The sequence below is a fragment of the Frankliniella occidentalis genome, unplaced genomic scaffold (genome assembly GCF_000697945.3).
Source record: "Frankliniella occidentalis isolate FOCC.00 unplaced genomic scaffold, Focc_3.1 Scaffold294, whole genome shotgun sequence".
NCBI classification, from domain to species: Eukaryota; Metazoa; Arthropoda; class Insecta; order Thysanoptera; family Thripidae; genus Frankliniella; species Frankliniella occidentalis.
The window spans coordinates 182,421-206,035 of NW_026267420.1; the positions used below are offsets into that span (position 1 = coordinate 182,421).

The 23,615-nt window shown below is 39.4% G+C and overlaps 4 protein-coding genes across 12 annotated transcripts; 2 read left to right on the top strand and 2 right to left on the bottom strand.

Annotated features, from left to right (window-relative positions):
• Window positions 1-1,888: 1,888 nt before the first annotated feature.
• Window positions 1,889-5,601, bottom strand: LOC113218375 (WW domain-binding protein 2). The gene is made up of 7 exons (XM_026438701.2): window positions 5,435-5,601; window positions 4,568-4,742; window positions 4,316-4,475; window positions 4,073-4,225; window positions 3,846-3,974; window positions 3,649-3,734; window positions 1,889-3,472 (listed from the first exon to the last, which is right to left on the bottom strand). The coding sequence occupies exons 1-7, from the start codon at window positions 5,488-5,490 to the stop codon at window positions 3,425-3,427; spliced, it is 807 nt and encodes a 268-aa protein (XP_026294486.1). The 5' UTR covers window positions 5,491-5,601; the 3' UTR covers window positions 1,889-3,424.
• A 239-nt stretch (window positions 5,602-5,840) lies between these two features.
• Window positions 5,841-10,014, top strand: LOC113218370 (equilibrative nucleoside transporter 4). The gene is made up of 9 exons (XM_026438693.2): window positions 5,841-6,291; window positions 6,362-6,516; window positions 6,612-6,740; window positions 6,873-6,947; window positions 7,030-7,250; window positions 7,331-7,634; window positions 7,704-7,891; window positions 7,964-8,204; window positions 8,276-10,014. Exons 1-9 carry the CDS (start codon window positions 6,071-6,073, stop codon window positions 8,683-8,685), a joined length of 1,944 nt encoding a protein of 647 aa, XP_026294478.1. The 5' UTR covers window positions 5,841-6,070; the 3' UTR covers window positions 8,686-10,014.
• A 74-nt stretch (window positions 10,015-10,088) lies between these two features.
• LOC113218372 (ubiquitin domain-containing protein UBFD1) lies at window positions 10,089-15,362 on the bottom strand. 6 transcript variants are annotated; one of them, XM_052273706.1, is made up of 8 exons: window positions 15,212-15,362; window positions 12,914-12,978; window positions 12,381-12,785; window positions 12,142-12,293; window positions 11,930-12,049; window positions 11,656-11,844; window positions 11,452-11,571; window positions 10,089-11,335 (listed from the first exon to the last, which is right to left on the bottom strand). In XM_052273706.1, the coding sequence occupies exons 2-7, from the start codon at window positions 12,915-12,917 to the stop codon at window positions 11,464-11,466; spliced, it is 978 nt and encodes a 325-aa protein (XP_052129666.1). In that variant the 5' UTR covers window positions 12,918-12,978; window positions 15,212-15,362; the 3' UTR covers window positions 10,089-11,335; window positions 11,452-11,463. The 6 variants fall into 6 exon arrangements, with proteins under 6 accessions (XP_052129666.1, XP_026294482.1, XP_026294484.1 ...); XM_026438697.2 differs by having other exon boundaries at window positions 10,089-11,571; XM_026438699.2 differs by lacking the exon at window positions 15,212-15,362 and adding an exon at window positions 13,515-13,750 and having other exon boundaries at window positions 10,089-11,571.
• A 133-nt stretch (window positions 15,363-15,495) lies between these two features.
• On the top strand, window positions 15,496-22,763 carry LOC113218366 (leukocyte receptor cluster member 8). Of its 4 annotated transcripts, XM_026438687.2 has the most exons (13): window positions 15,559-15,726; window positions 16,015-16,121; window positions 16,210-16,361; window positions 16,455-16,676; window positions 16,808-17,300; window positions 17,405-17,548; window positions 17,616-17,915; window positions 18,011-18,160; window positions 18,250-18,523; window positions 18,617-18,751; window positions 18,831-19,029; window positions 19,121-19,328; window positions 19,774-22,763. In XM_026438687.2, exons 2-13 carry the CDS (start codon window positions 16,048-16,050, stop codon window positions 19,934-19,936), a joined length of 2,514 nt encoding a protein of 837 aa, XP_026294472.1. In that variant the 5' UTR covers window positions 15,559-15,726; window positions 16,015-16,047; the 3' UTR covers window positions 19,937-22,763. The 4 variants fall into 4 exon arrangements, with proteins under 4 accessions (XP_026294470.1, XP_026294471.1, XP_026294469.1 ...); XM_026438685.2 differs by having other exon boundaries at window positions 15,496-15,639; window positions 19,121-19,917; XM_026438686.2 differs by having other exon boundaries at window positions 15,557-15,726; window positions 18,014-18,160; window positions 19,121-19,917.
• Window positions 22,764-23,615: the final 852 nt, after the last annotated feature.

Consider the following 23,615-nt stretch of genomic DNA (forward strand, 5'->3'; position numbering starts at 1 on the left):
AGCTCGGATGACCGGGCGTAATGAAGGCTGCGCCGATTTTCGTGCAGCTTACCGCGATCTCCGGCCGCCCCGCGCCGCCTCCACGGGGATCATTACCATCATTACGGTCTCCAGCGGGGAGTAAAAATAAACCCGACCCGGTGCATCTGGAGCAACCCGCGTGGCGGCTTGACGGACGGGGTGGGTGTGTGCTACTCCGCGCCCCCGCCCCCGCCGGGCGCTAGCTGAGCCGCATGTTCTACGCGGATGCGGGCCCGGTATGTTAAGCAGGACAGACGGGCCCCCGGCGCGGCGGGCCCGACCTAACCCCTGCCCGCCACCACACCCGGCTCGCGCGCCGCGCCGGCCGCAGCCCTGGCCTGGTCTGTGGCACTTTGACGAATCGGCGGACTCGCGCCACGCATATGTGCGTCCAGGTGTTTGTCGGGGTCCCGCTGCGCGCGAGCGAGCGCCGCCGGCAGCGGCCGCGACATGGGGAATGACGCGCGGCCGCGGGGTGGCCGACGTGGCCGTCGTCGTGGAGGTGCATGACGCCGAGGTGCGGGCCCTGCGGGTCACGCGGGCCGCTGCTGGGCCGGATCACCTCGACGGGCAGGTCTGCTAGCCCGGGGTCCCCCGCAGGCATCGACACCTCCACGCCACGCCACGTCAGGCGTATCGATTTGACGCCGCGCTGATCCCGCCCTCCTTTTAAAATGGAAATTCACGCCGTTTCGCGCGATTGGTTTGTGGCCACGGGCGATATATCCACACCAGGCCGTCGAATCGTCGGAGGAGAGAGGGGTCGGCCCGTGGGAGCAGAGGGGGCCGATCGGCACGGCCACGGGGCGGGGCTGGCGGCGCGGGCGGCGCGCTCACTCGCTCCGTCGTCCGTCGCGCCGTCGCACGACAAGGACGGCTGTCCCTCGGACGCAGCCCCCGCTACCCGTGAGCCCGGCCGAGCAGCCCTGATAAGTAATGATGCAACGGGGCCAGGGCGGCGGCCAGGGCTCGGGGCGGGGGAGACCAGGGGAGACCTCCACCCCCTGCTGCCGGCTCGGGTCCGGGACGGCCGCGCCGCACCACGGCGCGCCACGCTTCTAATGAGACGCCCTTGCCTTGCTTCATTTGCAGGCCGGATTCTGTTTTGGTGCGCGCCCGGTGCGGTGTTGGTCCGCACCACGGCGTGCGCGTGCACCAACCGCACACCATGGACCATGGCGGGGGCCGCGGGCAGGTGGTGCCGCGCCGCCTCCGCTCCGCTGACTGCGCCCTGCTCCCGGACGAGCGCCCTAATGGATGTAATAAAGCAATTGAACTCTTGGCCGGTGCGTCGTCCTGGCCCCGGCGGGCTCCGGTGGTTGGTGCGACGCGGTGCACGACAACAACGCCGCGCGCCGCGTTGCCACACTCGGACCTGTTTGTTGTTTCGCGTTCTAATTGTAGGTTTGCGGCATTCCCCTCTGATTTATGCGTGCTAATCCCCTGGCCCGGCCCGGCCCGGCCGGTGAGCAGCCCCGTTGTAATGGCCAGTACGGCCCGCCGGAGCCCGGCCCGGCACGAGTGATGACAGTACACCACACCCGGGCGGGACGGAACGGCCGTCCTCCCCCTCTGCGCTTTATCTCGGCTCCCCCGCCCGCCGCTTTGCACGCGACCCAATCGCGATGAGGTCAGCGAGGTGGCGGACCGAGCTGGGCCCCGCCAAATCGAGGCATGGCGACCCAGGGAAGGACTTCCCCTCTCACAAGCTGGCTGATGTACCCTCCTGTTGTTGTTGGTTTTTTGTTCTGGGCGGAGCGGGGAGCGGGGTTTCTGATCTCTCTGGTGCAGCTCGATCCGCTGGTGCGAGGCCCGTCCGTCTATCAACTCTAGGTTCAGGAATGGGTCCAGAAATGTTCCACCACAATTCAACATTTATGTTTATTGATGAAACAATTGGAATGTGTGAAAAACACATACATCATGCAAAATAAAAACAATAATTGTAGTAGTAATATTGTAGTAATAATAATGATAATAGAAATAAAAGCATAACAGACGTGTTTTTTAATGAAATAATGCAGATAAAGCGTAACATTCTAAAATGATGACAAATAATGAGAGTTGACAAGATTGAATTAGCCCCGAAATAATAGTGTCTTTGCAAAATGCAACCTTGTGAATTATGAAGCGATAAAAGAGCTGACCCAACCAAAACTAGACAAAGTTAGCGACAAAATCACCCAGATAGAGCAAACTCCTCATAAAATTTGTAAAACAAAACACAATTAATGTTTGCTTAAAAACAAAACTTTTTCAGTGAGCTGGCAAAACATGCATCTCAACATGAAGTTGCTAGACTAACAATAAACAAACTACTTGCAACTGGACTCATAAAATACCATAAATATCACAAGAAACATTTCAGTATCCAGAACTTTAATTAACTGAATGCACTTAGGCTAGAATCACTCAGGTTCAACTAATACCGGAGAGAAAATAAAATAACACTGGGGACAAGAATTTTCAATTACCTATTTAACAATATTATTGCCCCATAGTTCCTTCATATTATAATTTGTATTAATGTCAATGAAGAAACAATTTTACTTTCAGGACACTTGCACTATATTGTCTCTCATAACTTTACAAACAGTTTTTAATAAATGTTAACCAACAGTCCTTTCAAAACTTGAAAAAAAAATTACCACCATGATGTCAATGATAGCTAAAGGTGCTATTGGACATTCACCTCTGATAAACACTATGTCCTCTACAAAAGCAATGTGACATTTTGTGATGCAGATCTTGTGCAGATCCATTTAGTGTATCCATTCATACATCTGTCTTGGTACTGACACTGGCTAGTACCCCAAACTTCATCCTCGTTCCCTCACTGAATACTATGTCATACAGAAAATACAATCATGCATAGTAATAAAATATCATACATATCATCTGCACAATCTCACAATCTACACAGGCCACTTCATAGAATCATTTTTTCCTGCTCTACTAGCACCATGTGCTGCAAGTGGTCTAGGATTTTCACAATCATCACAATTAGAGTATGTTACATACAAGCCACTTTTAAAAATCAGTTGAAGTCATTTAGAGCAAAAAGTATTAAAATATGGCTCAAAAGATAAATTTGTATGTTACTTCTTATCTCAGTTTTTGAAGACACAAACCCAGATTAGTCGACAATCAAGGTAGACTTCATTGAAACTTAATTTAAGAACTGGTTTTCAGAAAATATATTTAAGATTTTGTGAGACTAAAGCCAAAAAGTCATCACTAAAAAGGTAAAATGTACTGAAGTGGAAAAAATTGGAAAATTTTACCCATTCCAGTGAATTTATAAGTAATTAATTAATGAAAATTTTTAACAATGATGGCCCAAGCAAGTTGTATTTCCAGACTAAAAGCAGCTTATATAATCTCTGAGATACAAGAACAGCTGTTACTGCTCCTTCTTGCCAGTTGCATGGTGGTAGGATGGAGGTGGTTCCTGAAATTACAAAACATCTTGAAAATGAGGAACAGGGGCAGAGAGGTCATTTAGGTATTAGGTCTAAGTACTGTAGAACCACAAACACAAGTGCACTGTAAAATTAGTAGCCTCCTTTGAATACAACGCCAAAATATCCAAAGTGGCCAATGTGATAATTGTGGAATGTTACTTACATAGTATGATGGGGGTGGAACGTAGGCACATTGTGGTTTATTTGGGTCATAGTAAGCACTCTGAGCTGCTTCAGCAGCTTTAGCATCTGTAGAAATCAATCAATCAAGTCAATCTTACTTTCCCAATAATTGTACTAATACAGCATCTAAAATAGATTTATATACATACTGTATATATTTATGATAAAATTTCTTACCCTGTGAAGAAGTATTCTGGGGCATGGTAAAGCCTGCTGCTCCAGGAGCAGATGGTGCATTAGCATATCCATTGTACCCATTGATTCCAGGATACGGGAGAGGCATGTCGGTCATAAACACTGAGTTTGCTGTTTTCAAAGAACATGAGAGATGGAAACAAGATATAAAAAGATACACAACACTGAATTTTTAAAATAGAGTAGTAAAACACTAGTGAAATACTGACGTGCAGGGGCTTGAGGAAAAGTGTCAGTGGGTGGAACCCATCCATAGTAACCCGTAGGATTTGGTGCATAGGCTGGTGGTGGGGCAGCATACCAGGGTCCACTTGGAGGTACATATGGAGGTGGGGCATATCCAGGAGGACCCATTCGCATGGCTAAAAATTAGAGTAAATAACAATTAAAGAATTAATACAAATGATTGAGAAAATTTGTAGTAATTTGACAGTTGACAAAAGCTCAATTACCCATTTGAGCAGCTTTCAGCATGGCTTGTCCAAATTCAATACAACCTCCAGATTTAAACATAAGCTTAAACTTTGCTTCCCCGAGCCAGTTCCCATTAGGTTGGGCTCTAACTTTTCCTTTGATGTAGTTTGCACCAAAAACTGGCTGTTCAAGTTCAACCTGATGACAATAAAAGAAAAGAATACACTTAACTCTACCACAGGTAATTAAAAGTAAATGTTTGACAGAAATATTTAAAATGTATTCAGTACCTCACTAATGCTGACAAATGGGAATGAAAAGGAGACCATTTTGTCTCCACTATTTCTGTTGTTGAAGATCATGCGATGCGTTGTCAGATACAGACGACCTCGTTTACTACCACGGAATTCAGCCTGATCCACACCATGAAACTCCATGGTGACATCATCACAAAACAAGAGAATCCTGCAATTGGTTTCAGACTGGAGATTAGTTATCAGACCCAAAAAATATTGTTTCATGAACCAATCTATGACTTTTGCACTTTGCCCACTCAATTTACATGAGAAAACTAAGCTGGCACCAAAAATACAATTTCAATGAAATGAGCCCTACAGAAGTTTGACGAAGCAAAATGAATTAGGGATGTGACAAATTGCTGGTAAACATGAGTATCTTTATGGCATACTTCACATCTAATCCTCATTTCACTAAAAATAAACATTGCACAACAATAGCAAACAGGTCAAAACCAACCATATCACAGTGAGGTTGTAGCATTGCAGCCAAGGGAGACAGATATCCGAAAAAGAAATGTACTACATATATTGAGGAACAAATTTCAACAGAGTTGACACATTAAGGAGTAAGCCTGATCACAAATTAGGAACTGTCAACGGATAACCTATAAGAACTAGGTATGCCAACAAGTAAGATAACACTTTCCTTGATGCCTCGAGAAATCACAGAACTTTAAAATGTCCTTAAAAGCTTCCATTATGAAACATTGATATTTTACGCTACGAAAAAGTGCAATTTTTTTAACGCCAAACTACGGACAAATTATCCAGAAACTTCCAGACGTCACAGTGAATCTTAAGACGAAAGTTTTGACGTTAAATTTGTGTTGGAATGCTAATCGATAAAATAACACATACTGTTCACCCAGGTGAATAAGAACGCCGTCGTTGGCGTGAGCAGTATTTAAAGACATTGTCAAGAACGCCGATAAATTGCAATTTCACAAAACAATCTCAACTTTAGTTTTGCGCTGCTGACTGCTGCTAGGGCACTTTCATCTGTTGAATCCATTCATGTCCATGCAGGGAAACTGTCACAGCGAATCAAAATTAAAAGGCAGGGAATAACACCCCAAAATTTTGTTGACTAAGGCTAGTCCTTAAAAATTGTTTTTATTTGATGTCGAGATTAAGATAATTAACCAAGATTTTTCTTAGATTCTCAGAAGATCGAAACCCACGTTTTTTGCTGTTTAGAGTTCGAGTGTTGGCTAAGCTGAATTTCTACTGCTGACGTCCCGTAGTCTTTTGGCGCAGAAAATCAATGGTCTTGGACATGCGTACCACGGGTCTCCGAAACATGTTGGAAGAGAACTACCCCCCGCAGATATCTTGTCTGTGCCAAAGAGTGACGCATTATTTTTGTGACTCTCTTTTTAAAAGTTAACTGTGATGGTTTACACCTTAAGCAAGCTCTTGGTTTTGTCGTTGTAAGGTAGATTGAGGGGTATCATGTTTTGTTCTGCTATTTGAAATTCTCTACGTGTCGCAAATATGAGTGCTTTAGGGATGGGGGCCGAAATCGAGGATTTGGACAAAGTGGGCATGGGTTATTTGATGCTTGACAGCAAAGCACATAAAAAAGTTTCAGATTTTAAACCTAGTACCGAAAAAGAGTGGACTTCTCGTCAAATGTCGCCCCCCGGTGATAATTGTAACTGTATATACTACTCCCTAATATTTGCGGGTGTTGGATTTCTTCTTCCCTACAATAGGTAAGAAATTCAATCCCATTTTGCACTGGCATTTTGTTTTGGATTACTGATGTGTTTATTTTATTTTTAGCTTCATTGTTGCTGTTGATTATTTTCAAAGTCAATACCCCAACACAACTATAATATTTGATATGAATATTGTGTATATATTCATGGGCTTCTTTGCAGTTATAGTGAACAATCTACTTGTAGAGACCTTGTCACTCCACACTCGAATTACCTTTGGTGAGTCCTATTTTCATATTTATGTCATTGTCGTCCACGTTTTGCTTAACTTCAATTACTAATGGCCCATCGCGTTTATTTTTTTTGCCACACAGGTTACATTGTCTCCTTTTCCACACTACTATTTGTTGCAATTTGTGAAATTTACTTGGGTTTGTTTAGCATCCATACTTCTTATTCCATAAACCTTATTGCCATGGCAGTATTGGCTATTGGTTGCACAGGTAAGCCACCAAGTTAGATTGTGCTTTTAAATTTAATTGACAAACAATCAAAGTAATGAACAAATAAAAACGTTGTCTCACCTTGTCATTTCCAAAATATTGAATTTTGTTATCTTTGGAATTAATTTTTAGTTCAGCAGTCAAGTTTTTATGGCTACACAAGTATGTTGCCCTCCCGTTACACTCAAGCAGTCATGGCTGGTGAAAGTAAGTGTTGGAGATTATCTTCACTTGAATTTTTAATTTTGATAAATACCTTTTTTGTTTTATTTTTGTTTTCTTTTAACAGGTGCTGCTGGCTTTTTTGTGTCTTTCATACGTATTGCAACTAAGCTCATGCTGCATGACCAGAAAGAAAATACTTTGATATTTTTCTTAATATCAATTGCTATGGTTGGTTTGTGCTTTGGTCTACACCATACTATACGCAGAACTGCTTTCATAAAATACTACATAATGCTGTGCCAAGAGCGAAAAATAACTCTTGAGCCAACTGAAGATGCAGGTTTGGTAAGTATCCTCCATCCAACATTATTTGTCAACACAGCAAAAATTTTCACTCTCATAATCTGATTGTTTTTAATTTAAAGATGGAGCCACTTGAAACTGAAAGTGGGTCTCGTAGCCAATATGGTGTGCTAAAACTACAGCAAAGCCCTCGGGAACCAGGAATATCAGGTTTCAGCTTTGCCAATCCTGTTTATGAACCTACTGGTGCCCCACCCACTCTGCCTGTAACAGCTGTAACTGCAGCTGCTGTAGCACAAACAAGTGGTTCACCGGAGAAAACCTCAGGGCCCTCATACAAAGTGGAGGATGTGGTAGTTCAGACACCTAAAGATGTAACTGCCCGAGCTAGACGACGACCGTCATTAGCAGTCCGTGGTTTCCGAAGTTAGTTCCTCATATGTAACATATTTAACATATTTTTTTTTACATTTTCATCAATTACGAATCTTTCAGGGGGATTGGAGACTCGCCTGCAAGTTGCAAAACAAGTGTGGCCATACATGCTTTCTATTGGCCTGGCATATTTTATCACACAATGTCTGTATCCAGGCATTTTAACTGAAGTTGCCAGTTGTACATATGGTAACTGGATGCCCATCTTTCTTATTGCTATATTCAATTCATCTGATTTATTAGGAAAGGTAAATCCTATTTTATCATCTAGGAACAGCTGTGAAATAAATTACCACTTATTAAACTAACTGTTCTTTCAGATCATTGCTTCTTGCTCATTTAACTGGAGCAGGGGCAATATTTTGTTCATAGCCGGGTCAAGAGCATGTATAGTTCCTTTGCTTTGGCTTTGTGCTTACCCTCGTGGCAGGCCTGCAATACCAGGAGAATATTATGCCATGACATTGTGCCTCTTCCTTGGTCTCACAAATGGTCTTGTTGGGAGTATTCCTATGATTCAAGCTCCAAGCAAGGTTCCTGAGGATAGACGGGAACTAACAGGTACATTAGAACAGGAAGTTTTCTTTGGAACATTTAACAAGCTATATTTCATCCTGAATTGTTTGTTGCAGGAAATATTATGACCCTCTCTTACAACATTGGGCTCACTGGTGGATCCCTCATGTCTTATATTCTTGATGACATGCTGGGACCACCAGTACCAAATGGTTGCACCATTATGCCTCCCATTATCAAGATGTCAACTGCTGCAACAAAACTCAATGCCACAGTTGTGGGAGCAAACCAATTTGCGCCTATTGGACCCACGAATGCCAGTATTATTTCAAGGTTATCATCCAACATCACAATGTCAAGTCCAACAATCCCAAGTACAATTGCAATGGTGGCAGCAACAGTCCTAACTGCAGCAACATCAACAATATCCTCTGTATCTGTTCAGTCAACAGCCACTGCAGTCACTTCCACTGCATCTCATTTCCTTAAAACCATGCAACCCTTAGCAAATGTCACAATTCACTAGACTTGGGCTTAAAATTTAATCCATAGAAGTGTATAAGTTGCAGCCCAGCAGCTTACTGTTTCATTTAATTTATATTCCATTCAGAGGGCTGTTAGCAGCGGATGGTGGAGAGAACTACAGCAATAAAGTCTGGAGAAACTATATAAACGTTGCTAGTACTTGCTAATCTAGCACCTTAGATTCAAAGTCAGTTCTTGTAGAATATCGTAATCAAAATCATTAGAGTTTTCCAGAACTAAAATAAATATTTTCTGTCTCATTTCTGAATGTTATAGGTGATTTTTTTTTTAAAGGGTCATTGAGGAGAATAGAGAGAAATTTTCTCCTACTTGATATGCAAGAAAAATGATAAGTACACTAAACTTCTATTCCAACTAACTGCAGCAGTCTGAGTAAATCTCAGGAAGGCCAAGAGACAAGATACTTCTGGTCTTCAAAGTAAATTAGAGGGTAGGGAACATATCAAGGTTAAACACAGCTGACAATTTTTTTTTCTTTTCTCATTTCTTAGTTGATAACTGAGAACTCTATTACCATCTTTCTGCAAACTGCAGCAATAGAGCCCTATTGACAAGAACCAAGCCATATTACCATTTGACTTTCTCGGTCCTACATATTAAGGATTCTAAGATTGAAAGAAGACATACATCGTGGATGAATTAGAAGCGTGACTGATGTTAGCACAATGATTTAATCCGTAGAATTTAAAAAGTTTACTTTTGAAAAGAAATTTAAGACAATACCAAACAAGAAAAAGCTCTCACTCTACTACAGTAGCATTTTTTAAAACTAGTTGGAGCTGAATCCAAAACAATTGTATTCTACAGCTGTTGGATATAAAATACTTTAGTTTTCTTACCGTTTAAATACAGTGACTGTGAAGCAATAATTGCTTTTCCTTCTGTGTGAATTAGACATCAACAAGAAAAGTGCAATATTGCAATGAATAAGAGAATAAAATATGGGAACTGTAACTATAGTTATAGTTAGATATGTAGCCAATAAGACCTCATAATGAAAGTGGGTGCCTTGACAATTGACAAACTTTTAAAAACAACCTTGACCTGGTACTTACCGTTCCATGAAAAAGAAATCTTCAAAATATATGAAATATATGACAAGAGAACCCACAATGTCTTCCAGCTAATTATGTGTATGTAATGCAATTTCTTTTGAGCGCATGCACATAGTATTCATAACCCTGCACTGACCTACCCTGATTAGGTGGAATTATGAAGTATGCTGTAAGGTGGGACATGTAAAAAGGCTATGTAATCTGTCTTACCTGTGATAAGCAGTAAATTCCACAATAAAGTCATTGTAAGTCCACTCTGTAATTTTTAAGGTGTACTCACACATGAGATAATTTCACAAACTAAGGGTAGAAATAAGATAAAAAGACATTCAAGAAAAGAAACACGTTTCATTAACACAAGAACTTAATATTCACTAGAGGTACAGCTGCAAGAAACACCAGATGAGTATTGTTTTAGCAATAATGCAGGATGACAACTTAAAACACAGTATAAATCTTATCATATTCAATAGAAAAATTTACAACCAATGAAAATACTAGCTTAGACACCAGAATATTGCATAATGTACACAGTGAAACATACATTACATTAGAGGATGGAACTGGATTGTGTGATCAAAATAATAGGCAGAAAAAAAAGATCCTTTCAATCCCAACATCTTTTGCATCAAAAGATATCTAGAAGACAGCACAGCAGCAACATGGTCACAAGCTATGTTCTAAAGTACTCATCTAAAAATCATCAGTACTTAACAAATAAAATTCTTTTTTAAGTTTGGGTACATGGTTGATGCTAAATTACTTTTCAGTTGAGAACAGGATACATTGAACAAATCCCTTCATAAAATCACAGATTCATAAGTTTTCAGTCAAAGAGAAAAGAGTCAAATTAGAATACACATACAATCATCTAAAATGCCTCAGCTTCAACCAATAATGTAAATACAATAATATCAGTAGCTTCCAACAACAGTAACTAGACAATCTTGAAAGACTTGAAGGAAAGGGTACATAAAATCACAATGAAAACCAAACAAAAGATCAAACAAGGCAACATTAGATAGTCACATTAGGATAAATTAAGATAAGAAATGTGCAGGGATGTAAATAACAATGACCTTAACATTTGCCAACATACTGCAAAATGGGCTCATCAGGACCATTACGGGGTAGTTTGGTCTACCCTAATATTGATTGCCTATCTGGTGCTTGACCAGCACAGCCACTTAAGAATGGCTGTAGCATTTGGCATAACTGTATTGATGAGACAGCGAGCATTTGGAGGCTGCTGTCTATCAGTGGCTGCTGGCTGCTGTATATGAAGGTGGTCCAAATTAACCAACTGTGGTCTAAATGAGCCAATCCCAAGATGCATTTAACTTCCCAATTAGTAGATTTTTAAAAATATTTATAGAGTGGACATGATGAAGAAGTCAACATGAAGAATACAATGAAGTTTCTTTTACCAATTACTACAATATTGATCTTAAAAAAATACCTTGTAGACAAATGAGGTCGATGTCATTTATTTCCAAAAGAGCACATCCTTGGGTAAAAAATATTGGATGTAAGTTATAATGTTAATACAGCATTTTGTACTATCTTCTTCATTTACTTAAAAGAAAAAAAAAGAGAACAGACATTAAAAACAAAAAAACATGAAAAAAGAAATCCTTTGGCAATGAGGAGTGAGGTGTTATCACAACACACCCCCAAATACAGTAACTCACATAAATGTTTCTTTACATAATCCATGAACCCATAATAGTTTCCTTGATAGCATCGATGTACTGTACAGGTACCCAATACACCCAGTACCGAGATGCTTCAGTTGGGCCCAGTTGAATTCCCTATAGATAAAAAAAGGTAAGTTAAAATAAATTAAGATGGTTCATTGTTGAATAATAACAATAATAATAATAATTTATACTCACTAAAATGTGATATTCTGCATGTCCTTCAATTGGTTCACTGACTACACTCCTGATAGAATTCATGGAAAGTTTCTGTGTTTGTTCTTTTGTACCAATCCATACTTGATCTAGTTCAAGTTTAAATGTTAAACGAACTTTTCCACCATATTTGTTAAGCATACCTGATAAAGGATATGGTGGCAATGCTTCCTGTTAGCAGAAAAAGGGAAAATCTAAAACACTGGTTTGAATCAGAGACTGAAAGGATCTTGGCACTGGCCTAGTTGAATTTTACCTTTGTATTTAAAATTCCGGGCATTACATCATCAGGTATTCCTTTATCAAGTACTTTCTGATGTATTTTTTGTTTACTCAATGGCTCCTTTGCGTTTGAACCACTTTTATCCTCGAGTTCCTAAGAAAATGTACCAAATAAGAGGAACATTGTAAGTCAAAAAATATGATTTTGATTAGGTTCTAAAAACTCTTTGAAACAAAAACGTTTACCTCCTTAGAGGGAGTTGACACAGACAAAATGTCATCAAGCTTCGATCCAACCAACATCACCTTACAGCCTTTAGTAAATCCTTGTTCACGAAGTGTAGCTGAATCTTTTGCTAGACCTTTGATCATCAGCTTTTGAGTTGTACGTGGAACACCTAACAAATGAAAATTGGAAAAAAAAGTACATAACAAGATAAACATTCTATTAAAATGAACAAAACTTCAACCCAAGTAGTGCAAACCTGTTATCATTTCTAAATGTTCTTTCAGCTGTGCTACTGTGTCATCTAGAGGGAAAGTAATGTCGTACTTGCTCTTACTGAAAATCACTTTGAAATCAACGTCTTCAGTGTTGGGAGAGTGATCAGGGCTTCTTGGACGGAAACTGGCAGAGTCCGAATCTTTACACGTCTGAATCTGTGAAGTGCATGCTGCACCTAGCTCTCCTTCCAAACTACTACAACCTGGTGTAACTGACTTTTGAGTTGAGCATCCTTGAATTCCTGATAAAGCTGAATCAATTACGTTGGAGTCAGCTGGAGAGTTCCCATTTGTAAGGTCACCTTGTTGAACTTGTTCTCCACAAGCACTGCTTGGTGGTTTTGATGATTTGCTGTCAACTTCATTGTCACCCTTATCAGTTCCCGCTGTAAATTAAAATATAAGATTGTGAATTCAACCATTCAGCTGGGATATAGCAGGTTTGCTCAAGCATGACCAAACAAGATAACATTCCAGATGTTATTTCTTTGATGGTTTATGGACAGCAACTCACCCATTTTTATTTTTTTTAAGTAATGGTTATTTGGCAAAAGAGACAGTAGTACAACTGTCAAAAACCTGAGACAGAGAACACAAAAACATTTTAACAATGATAGAAGTATAAGAAAGAGGGAGAAAGGGCAAGTTCTTCAAAGGAATTATAATTTAAAGAAATTTAATTTTGGGGAATGACATTAAGTGGTATTCAAATAGTACGTTTTTATTCATAGAGAATATCATGATAATGCATCAATGACAATGTATTTGCTCCTCAGCATATGAGGCCACTTCTATAAAAAATAAATACACTAGTGTAGTTCGTCAAGCTCCGATAGAAGTGCAACAAAGCGTTCCAAGGACCAAAACAGCAAGCCATCAAGGTACACACCGGTTAATGTAAAGGAAACGAGCGCATTTAGACTTAAGGGACACTTTCACGAACAATGACTAGCAGCAAACGAGCACTAGTAGAGGAGAGGGTACTAGCGAGCTGGCCCGAATGCACGGTGCCGAAACGCAGAACGGAGTTTTAAAATGAGTGTTCTGGTTGAAGAACAGACTTGTTCAACGTATAGTCTAAGGTTTGAACTACTCAACGAGCACTCTCATTTTACCAATAACGTTCCGGTTTAAAATATGTTCAAACTGTAAAAACACCCTTGTGCGTATGTCAAGGTGTGGCCCTCCGGTCTGCTTCCCCGTTCTCTCACCAGGAGCGCTGGTAGTGCTGTTTTGCTCCGCGCCGAGCAGAAAGCATCTGAGCTGTTTACCTCCCGCAGGCGGTCCGCTACTAACGTTACTTTTAACGTTTACATCTGTAAAAGTCCTTCTCTTCGGTCTCCAACCACTCCCTCATTAGGATAAATAGCTTAGTTTATATTTTGAAGAGCATTTAAGTTAGAAAGGTTATTATTTATACCTCGTGTGCGCTTATTTGTGGCTGGTATAACCTGAACATTCTGTGTCTCAGCAGCCTATAGCGAAGTTTAAAATAACGATTGCAAGTAAAAGGGCCTTGTTCACGACCCGAAAGTGCTCTGCTTGAGTGTAATACACCCTAAGGTTTAAGTAAAGTGTGTGCTTTACTTTCATAAGGTTCTACAGTGGCAGCTGTATTCTGCATTTCTGGAGAATGCAGCATACCTTTCTATCTCACAGAGACACTTGTTTTGTAGTATAGTCATATTCTTGTTTAGTAGCAACCTTCTCTATCTTTTTATTTTTTACCACAGTTAGGAAATCACAGGAAAAGAAAAGAAAACCATAAGACACTCTGTCCTTTGCAAATAACGTATCAAATATTGTGACCAGGGAGTATCCGATGGTTAGCGGATATGATCATATTTTGGATTACAGTTAGGGTAAAAATGTTTGTAACAACAGGTTTTAATTTCAAATTAATATGCTGCTATTTCAAAACATACCAAATTCTTTAATACTTTTTAGTTGCACTTTAAAGATGTTTTTTGGGTACCTTTACTACAATAGTCATAAAAAATTAAGTTTTTAATTAAAGATGAATACTGTGATTTAAGAAAACTATAAAGTTATCAATGGTGACGAATGTTGGGGAGTGAATAAAAATACATTATGGACTGACTCGTTAGGCTCGGGTATCCTATGGGTAATATTGTCTTTAAAAAAGCACCATATCTTACCCTTATTTTGCTGTGTAAAATAAGGTACTCCACATATTAAGGTCATTTTTTAAAAAAACTAGGGTCACAGATTTTATGATAAAACCTTAAATTTCCTCATTCCATAAGAGGGAGATGGGGAGGGGGGGAATTTTACGGAAATCTAAGAATGTTCGTATAGTGAAAAATCAAGAGTTCCTAAAGAAATTAGGACTTTCCCTTTGAAATGTTTAGAGGTCTGTTGAGAACAAAATTTAAAACACTTTTACTACTATTTCAGCTCCAAGCTTAACCATCAGAATGGTGTCAATTAACCCACACTCTCCCCTTCCCCTTTTGTTTCATTGTTATTCGCCCCATGGTGTACCACATTAGGAAGCAAAATTTGAACGAAATAGGTTCAAACAGACAAAGGTGGACAACATTTCATTTCAAATATTCGGTGCTTGCCGCGCTTGTGCGCGCGGCGACTGCAGCGCCTCAGTAGCCAGCGCGGCGACTGCTGGAAGTAGACCCGAGGGCCACAGCTCGCCATACGCCTGGCCAAGAACCCTCTCCTCTACTAGTGCTCGTTTGCTAGCAGTAGCCATAGGTTACGGGTGATGATAAAATAAACGCAAGAACGTTATAGTAGCTATTGTCAAATAACACAAAAGTTAATTAATGAACACTACCTCACGAACTACCGCTGCGTTTCGTTAGGACGATAAATTCTTCTACCTAATTGCCGAATATAACACCGTATTCTGGTACAAAATAGAACAGAGAGAGATCAGAAACTTTCAGCAGATGGCGCTGACATTCGCCCCGTTCCCCGTTTTTGTCTGTTCTGTTTTCCCTTTTGGAAAATGTTCCAACTATTACGTGAAATTTAAACTACCGCGGGATTAAGATTTAGAAAAAATATCGCTTATTTTATGAACAGACTTGAATGATATGCATAGCGTTTGGATTTCCTTTCTGTACAAGAAAACCGTAGTTTACCGAAGAGAATATTTGGTTTGATCCGTTGGTCAACGTGTATTGTTTACTTTGGTTTCCGCCCCGAAAAAACCATCGCATTGCTCTATGTGCTTGACTTTAGTTTCAGGTTTTATTTCAGGTATAATTTGTCGTTATTTTTTGTCGTTACGACTGTGCAGCCATTCTTGCATGAAGTTCATTCGACTTTCTCCCGAACTGCATATTCGTAAGATCTTTTTTTAACTTTCCAATTTATGTATTGCGTACATATGGGTTCACAAATGGCGCTGAAAACGGCCGATCTACCTAAACCCAATTTCGTTCTCATTTTAAATTCTGCCCGTCATTACCTTCTTACGCACTGAAATACATCAGTTTTATTAATATTGTTGGTAGATTAAACGGTGTGCTTCATTTATGTTGTGATTTTATTCTATTCGCGTGCCATTACTAAATGCATACCTAACCTTGACGTAGTGTTGTTGTCAAACACTCACCATGTAATTTTCTGCAGGTTTCAGCTCGTTTTCGTGGACATCACAGAGCCATGGCCGATAAAGGTCAAAATCCGTCAATGTGGCAATATCCTCCATACCCTCCTTATGGTCAAGGGTATCAGGGGTAAGTGTTTACTTCTCTCAACCAAGTGTCAAATCATTCATTATGATGGTAATTGCAATGGCTCACCACATTCCTTCCTTTTAACAAGGTATGGCCAACCAGGTTATGGCTACCCTAACCAGTATTATGGTATGCAGCAATATCAGCAAGGCATGGGCTATCCTTATGGCGGTGGATCAATGGGCTCTCCAGGTCAAGGGCCTCCTTTACCTCCGGGTCCTCATGGATCACCAATGCAGGGTAAAATTCCTCTCAGACCATGATTTTAAATGTACAGTTTATAATGTTTGGCTATCGTGAAAGATCGTTTTTCTTATGAGACATTATTTACAGGATTTACCCCTCCTGGTGGTTCTAAAGAGGCTGATCCTGAAGCCATGAAAGATGAAAATAATGGAAAAACCCAATTGAGCTCTGCCTCACCAGGTGCTCCGCCAGGTGAAGAAGAACTTATTCCACTCCCATCAGGTACCCCACCCCCACCATCCAATGGGTTACCCCCTGGATTTTCACCACGGCAAAATAATTTCTTTCCAAACCAAGTTCCCAACAACCGTAAGCACATATTTTTATTGACAAAAATATTTTCATGTTTCCAAGTTGCTTTATTCATTCGCGCCTTTTTCTTGAATACTTGAAAAAATTCTTCCAATAATTTGATATTTCTCCCTTTCTTTTTTTTTTAGCTTTTGCTCCTATTAGATTCAACATCAACCATAAAAACAGAATGCAGTATCCGTTCAACCAAAACAACCAGCCAGGGGTTCACCAAGGGCAAAGACCTAATGCTCCAAATAACCCAGCCGCCCTACTGCAGCCGAATGCTATTGGACAACCTGGACAACCTATGATGAGTAAGAAGAAAAGGAAACGTGCCAAACAACTAGCTTTACAGGCGGCGGCTGCTGCTGCAGCTGCTGCGGCTACCAACACTGGAGGGTCAACATATTCTTTTGTCAAGAGCTTTGAGCCCCTAACTTCTGTTGCAAATCCTAATAACATCCCTCCTTTGCCTCCAAATCCTCCTCCTCCTGACAATCCTCCACCATTGCCTCCATTACCGGAAGAACCGCAGACCCCGTCTGCTCAACCACCTCTACCACCTGCTGGAGTAGGAACTACTCCCCCAGCGCCTCCAGCGGCTCCAGCAGGGGCTGACACATGGCCTGAAAGTCTAAAGTATGGTTCATCAATTTTTTAAATTTCACATTTAATTTTGTAACAACTTAAATTTGGACTTAAACCTTTGCCCAAAGTTTTATTTTCATATTTTTTCTTTCTAGAAACTATGTCAAAATGTGCTACGACAGGTGCAAGACAGGTGTTGATAAAGATAGGGTAGAAATTATTTTAAAAGGTAAAATTATGAGTGCAACAAATAAGAAGACACTTTGGACCAAAAACTGGGAAGAGGAGGAACTGCCAAAGTAAGTTTGCTTGTTATTGTGTGCTACGTGGGGTCTGTCCAAATTGTCTACATAATTTCTCTTGCAGGTTATCTGCAGATCTCCTCCCCTCTCCCAGAAATTTTGGCAATATGCAAAGGAACAACATTGCAAAGCCTATGACACCTAACCGTGGTATAGCTGCTCGTCTCAGCTTGGGTAACAAATTCAATAAGGGTCAAATAAGACGCCAGTCAAGGCGTAGCTCAAGTTCACCAAGTCCCTCTCGCTCGAGGAGTAGATCACGGTCTCGTAGAAAGTCAAGATCACGATCTCATTCTAGATCACGCTCTCGATCAAGGTCACGCTCTGATTCCTCCCATAGCTCTCACAGGAGAAGAAAAAGGAGGTATGTGTATGGTTTATCTTTGCTGCTCCTGTTGTTGAATTTAGTGTTTACTATGATCTTAAGAAATTCACAGTGCTTTCTCTTGCTTCTTTCAGCAGCAGTTCTTCAAGCAGTGCCGATGATTTTAAGTCATTAAAAGTTGGGAAGGGCAGAGCTCAGCGTGGCAGATTAGGAGATCGCCTTAGCTTCCCAGGGAAAGGCAGAGGTGGTACTGTAATGAATAAAAAAGCAAAACACCCCAAAGGGTATGTTTATTTTTGAAGCACTGTGCTATGTTGCTTATTATATCTTTGTGATTTCTGACACATTGGATCTTTGGCTGATTTAATTCCAGTGTTCTGAAATCTCATTTCTACTCTGAGTTTGGTGGCAATACGGAAGAGCTTGGCAATTCTGAACAACTTCAAAAGAGAGCTGCTCGATTTAGTGCCATTACCAGATCACCATCAAACCCAACAGCTCTTTTGACACCTCAAAATAATCGTCACAAACGTATCAGTATGAGTAACAAATTCTCAGAAGATACTGAAGGGGACTTTGACCTTACAGAATGCCATGTTGTTGGTACATGTCAGGAAATAGAGAAAAGATATCTTCGCTTAACTTCTGTAAGTTGTGAAAATGTACCTATTGCATTGTGTCAATGTACCTATTGCAGTCTGCATCTCTAAATTCTTTTAACTTTTGTTCTTGGCTTTTAGGCTCCCGATCCATCTCAAGTACGCCCTGTGGAGGTGTTAAAAATCGCTCTCAATAGAGCAAAGGACAAATGGCTCAAAAGTGAAGATTACCATGCATCCTGTGATCAACTTAAATCTATACGTCAAGATCTTACTGTAATTCTAATTTTTTAAAATAATTTTATGTCGGTTTGTCATTTATTTTTGTTTCTAATATCCAATTTTTACGCTGTAGGTCCAGGGAATAAGAGATCAATTTACTGTCTATGTTTATGAAACACATGCTCGTATCGCCATGGAAAAAGGTGATCATGAAGAATTCAACCAATGCCAAACACAACTGAAGATGCTTTATGCTGACTTAGGTGGTGAAAATGTGAATGAATTTACAGCCTATAGAATACTGTATTATATCTTTACCAAAAACAATTTAGGTATGAGTCATTAATAACAAATGTGTGTCATTCTTTGAAATGTTTTTTACTGTACTTTGCTGCTATTTTGTATTGTCCTTTCTGTTAATAGATCTTACAGTAGTCATGGCATCCCTTACTCCTGAAGCTGAGCAACATGATTGCATTGCCCATGCTCTCAATATGCGTTCAGCATGGTGGCTTGGAAATTATCACAAGTTTTTCAAGCTTTATAGAGCTGCCCCTAAAATGGCTGCATATTTAGTTGACTGGTTTGCTGACCGCGAGCGGAAAGCAGCAATCAAGATCATGATTAAATCGTACGTATTAACTCTTTCAGATTTATTTGTTTTTATTTATTATCCTTTTTTATGCATTGGGGTGGGGCTTGGGTCAAATAACCTGTTACATTTCAATCAAAGTGAAACATACTATCAAAAGGTACAATGTATTACTTTGCAGGTAAGGAGTATCTATTTAAACAACAGGTGCTGCATTTCTGTTTACAGTGTTGATTAGTTTTTGTTAAATTTGAAGTAGCTTTTACTGTATTTATTTTTTTCCCTCAAAGCTCAGTGTCAGATTTGGAGGAATATGTACAGCATTTTTACCCTTAATCCTTTTTTTTTTCCTTTTTTGTTTTATAAATTAGCTCTTCTTGGATATTAATTTGTGGCGGTGAAGTTTCGTTGAGGGGTGAAGACACTACTAGAGGTAGTTTGCGAGGATGCTGCTAATGCTTCTCTCTTTCTGTTACGTCTTTAGCTATCGTCAACATTTGCCAGTCAGTTTCGTGGCCGCAGAATTGGCGTTCGCGTCCGAGGAAAAGTGTTTAGAATTTCTTACCCCATTTGGTTTCACATATGCTGACATTGAAAGGACCAAGATAGATTGCAAGGCTAGTTCAGCTGTCCTTACAAGTTTTTGAGTCCTTGGCTGTTGGATGAATGCTGCATTTGCATGATTGTTAGCATTGTCTGTGTGCCAAACAAATTTTAGACCAGGTTTTGATGAACTTCTTTTAATGAACATAGAAGGAATCAAGGTCTTAATATACAGCCTCAAACCCCATACATATGCACATTGACAAGTATGTCGTATCTTTACATTAAAATTAACACAATCATGCCAGAGATAAATGTCAGAAAAAATTGTGGAACAAAGAAGTGGGTGAAGAGGACCAGAAGATCTCAATCAAGAACAGAAGAAAGAAGCCAGGAAAAATTGTAATGAAGAAGATGGGGTACTCATTATTTCTGCTGGAACGCATTTTGTTTAGCAACTCTTAATACAGTTGTTGGTTGGAAATTTACCAACTACACAATCACATTCAGAAAGAAGAAACAAAAAAGCTACAAGTCATTGATGGATAAGATAAAATTATCCTCAATAATGATGAATGACGAATGAAGAGGACTTAAAATTTTGGAGAATGGCCAACCCCTCCATAAAACCAGTATCAAAACTGAGATCAGCTTTCAAAATTCGTCAATCCCCTCTTTCACGATTTTTCTGCAATTTTTATTACTTTCCTCTGTTACTTCCCCACACCACTCCCCTCCTCTCTTTTTTTCACTTTTTCACAGCATTTTAGTAGTGCAACCACTGCCAATCACTACACTGGCTTCCAAGGAATCTTCCAGTATCTTGTGGGATACATGAGCTGCCAACACACTGCTTGTCTGCAATGAATTGAATATTGAAGAGGAACGTCTTCCATTAGAAGCAAATCAAAGGACAGAAGATTTTAGGTTCGGTTTTCGCGTTATTGCAATGTTCTCTCAACATAGTTATACACCCACTCAACATTAGGAATCTGCCTGGGCCATTTATCAGAAACCGAACAGTTTGTCCTTCAAACCTCCCAAACAATGGGTAAATTCTTCAACAACCTTCACTCTTTTGCCCTGTTATAAACAAGTAGCAAGTCTTTTCCCCACTTTTTTTTTGTTCTGCTTTATTTGAGTTCTTGTCAGTGCACTTTCATACAAGAAACATGAAAAAAAAAAGAGAAACAAAGAAAAAGACTGGGGAAGGATATGTTTTACGGCCTCATTGCAGAATGAGAAGATTTGGAAGAAGAGGGTACTTTAAGAGAAGAAGGTTCCAAGAGTGAAGAGATTTTCATTGAAGAATAACTGTTTCTCGAGCCGCCTGATTTCGCTTGGACTTGTGCCCATCTGACGATATTGTGCCACACGGGTTGCTCTGCTTCGTGATACCCCATCGTTGTTTTCACACAGGTCTTTGATCAACGTTGTTCTCTCAACTGCTTTAATGTAGGCTTTGGATTATTTCTCGCACTATAGTGTGTTTTCCAGTCCCTTGCAGATCAAATGAAGGTGAATGAACCAGTCTTTAACTAAAAGGAGTCACCTTCATCACAGCTTCCTACCACCAAAGCCAAGAAGCCCAAGCCCAGGAGGATATATGTAGAACTTCTCAGAGATCTTCCAAATTGTGCCCTAATTTTATACGAAAGAAACCTCTTGTTATAGTTGGTAGTTCTGTCATACCATCAATCCATTTCAGAGGATCTTCCACTCAGGTCTGGATATGTATATTAAGAATGTGAGACTTGCCCATCTATTTCAGAAAGTCTCAAAACAGACCAATTTCAGTTCATTATTAATGAAAAAGCTATTTTATTGGTTAATTTTTATGCAATGGTAATTTTTTTCATATTGTATTTAGTATTATGAACAGTTTTATCTGACTTCTTGCTAATACTCTAAGTAAAGTTATTTTTGTAAAGATTTTGAAATTGAAGTAATTTACACATGTCTGGGTTATTTGACAAGTTCAGTTCTGGTTGTATGCTGCTGCATGGTTTTCTGTTTATTTCAGTTAAAGGGAGTTTCTTTGATTGTGACTTGTTGTATCCGAAGAGACCCACGCTGTTGAGTACTTTTATAATTCAGCTCAAATTCACGAGAATAATTCTCAATATTTATGAAGATTCTTTCAGTTCATTGTTTTTATTTTTTGTATGTTTAGTTTTGTTTTTCTTTTCTTTACAAAAGGTTATTATAAATTGGAGACAGGTTCAGTGACAGATGATAATATTTTATCAACTGAGCAACTGAGTCATGCTGCTCTTTTTTGATTATATGTACTCATGGATTTAAAATCCATGAATCTGATTTATCTAATTTCTTCATTCTAAAAGGTACAAAAAAGTGCCAATTACGTGAGTCACCGATTATTGATTACTTAGTAAGATTTCTGGATATCTACGTTCAGTTTGTGTCTTTGGCATGTTAAATATGTGAAGTAAACAACATTCCATGTTAAAGTACTTATGATCCAAAAAAGTTGTAACAGGTAATTGATTCACATTTTGCAAGTTGATATTCTTTACATATAGACCTGAGATGGGTAACTCGGAAAGTGGATTGTTGTTATGAGTTAAACGTACCTACCTCTCAAAAGTATCCATGGTGTAGTTAAGGATAATCTGTTTTTTAAATATTTTAAAATCAATTCTACATCTGCTGGACAGCTTTAAAATTATTGCATGCAGATTGTGGGAGGCATTTTTGTGTCAAGGTAAGTCTCCAATCGAGATTATGTATGTGTTGCATTTCAACATGAACTTTTAGAGAAGCCTTTATTCTTAGTCATATACTTTTTATTTATCTTGCCAAAATTGTAATTTTGTACAGAGTTTTGGTATCTGTAATCTGTGATGCATGTTGACATTGTTTTGATTAATAGTTAAGAAACCATTAGTAATAAATATGGTAAAACAATTAGTGTAAGACTTATTAATATCAAATCCTGTGAGATCAAGAACTCACAAAGAGCAGAGTTCTGGACTGACACACATTTTGCAGTAGACTGGGTGAGCAGTCTGCAGAGGTCAGATGGTTTCTGTTGATTGAGAACCTGAGACCGGTGATAGGAGATTTTTGGAGACCGTCTGGCCGTGAGGTGAGCGATCGGGAAGCAACCCATTGTAAACACAAACAAACAAAAATGAAACATAAGAAAAGGATCGGAAAACTGATCTACATTCTCCCGGTGTGACTAAAACTAGATACGTAAGACCAACCCTAACTTTTTCTAGCTTTTCAATTTTTTAACCACCTTGGGAAGTTGAATATTCAGACCTAGTGTACTTAGGAAGCTTTTTCAGTTCAAGCTCTGGTGTTTTTTTTTTTTTTTGTAGAAGGTTCAAAAAGACAACAACCAAAGAAAAGGGGTAAATATATTTTTTATCACACATAATGTGGCTCTACAAACAAACAAAAAATAGAAATGTAATATCAACTCCCTTATAACTAAGATGAATCTTCAACTGATATACAAACTTGTAATTTCTTTTCTTTTATATGAAGAAAAAGAATTAACAAAAAGTATTACACACACATGAACAAAAGCTGAAAGTTGAAGTGAAACTGAACTATGAACACCACATGAAAGATTATGACAGTGAATCACAAGAACTGATCTTGAAAAATCAGTTTTAGTCTGTTACCTTTTTAAAAACTTCAAAACGCTATCAGCAACAGTTAAATAAAACAAAATTGACAAAATATTTTTATTTTTACCAATTTTATTCCACAATGTTAGTTTTATCTGACTTCTTGCTAATACTCTAAGTA

Coding starts and splice junctions, on each gene's coding strand:
- LOC113218366 (XM_026438685.2), top strand. CDS start 16,048: ATGGCCGATAAAGGTCAAAATCCGTCAATGTGGCAATATCCTCCATAC. Junction 17,549..17,615: donor GAAGAGGAGGAACTGCCAAA/GTAAGTTTGCTT, acceptor TTTCTCTTGCAG/GTTATCTGCAGATCTCCTCC. Junction 18,524..18,616: donor GATATCTTCGCTTAACTTCT/GTAAGTTGTGAA, acceptor CTTGGCTTTTAG/GCTCCCGATCCATCTCAAGT.
- LOC113218375 (XM_026438701.2), bottom strand. CDS start 5,490: ATGTCTTTAAATACTGCTCACGCCAACGACGGCGTTCTTATTCACCTG. Junction 3,735..3,845: donor CCAGAATACTTCTTCACAGG/GTAAGAAATTTT, acceptor TGATTTCTACAG/ATGCTAAAGCTGCTGAAGCA. Junction 3,473..3,648: donor TTCCACCCCCATCATACTAT/GTAAGTAACATT, acceptor TTGTAATTTCAG/GAACCACCTCCATCCTACCA.
- LOC113218372 (XM_052273706.1), bottom strand. Junction 12,294..12,380: donor ACATTTAGAAATGATAACAG/GTTTGCACTACT, acceptor TTCATTTGTTAG/GTGTTCCACGTACAACTCAA. Junction 11,845..11,929: donor CCGGAATTTTAAATACAAAG/GTAAAATTCAAC, acceptor TTCTGCTAACAG/GAAGCATTGCCACCATATCC.
- LOC113218370 (XM_026438693.2), top strand. CDS start 6,071: ATGAGTGCTTTAGGGATGGGGGCCGAAATCGAGGATTTGGACAAAGTG. Junction 6,292..6,361: donor TTTCTTCTTCCCTACAATAG/GTAAGAAATTCA, acceptor TTTTATTTTTAG/CTTCATTGTTGCTGTTGATT. Junction 7,251..7,330: donor CAACTGAAGATGCAGGTTTG/GTAAGTATCCTC, acceptor TTTAATTTAAAG/ATGGAGCCACTTGAAACTGA.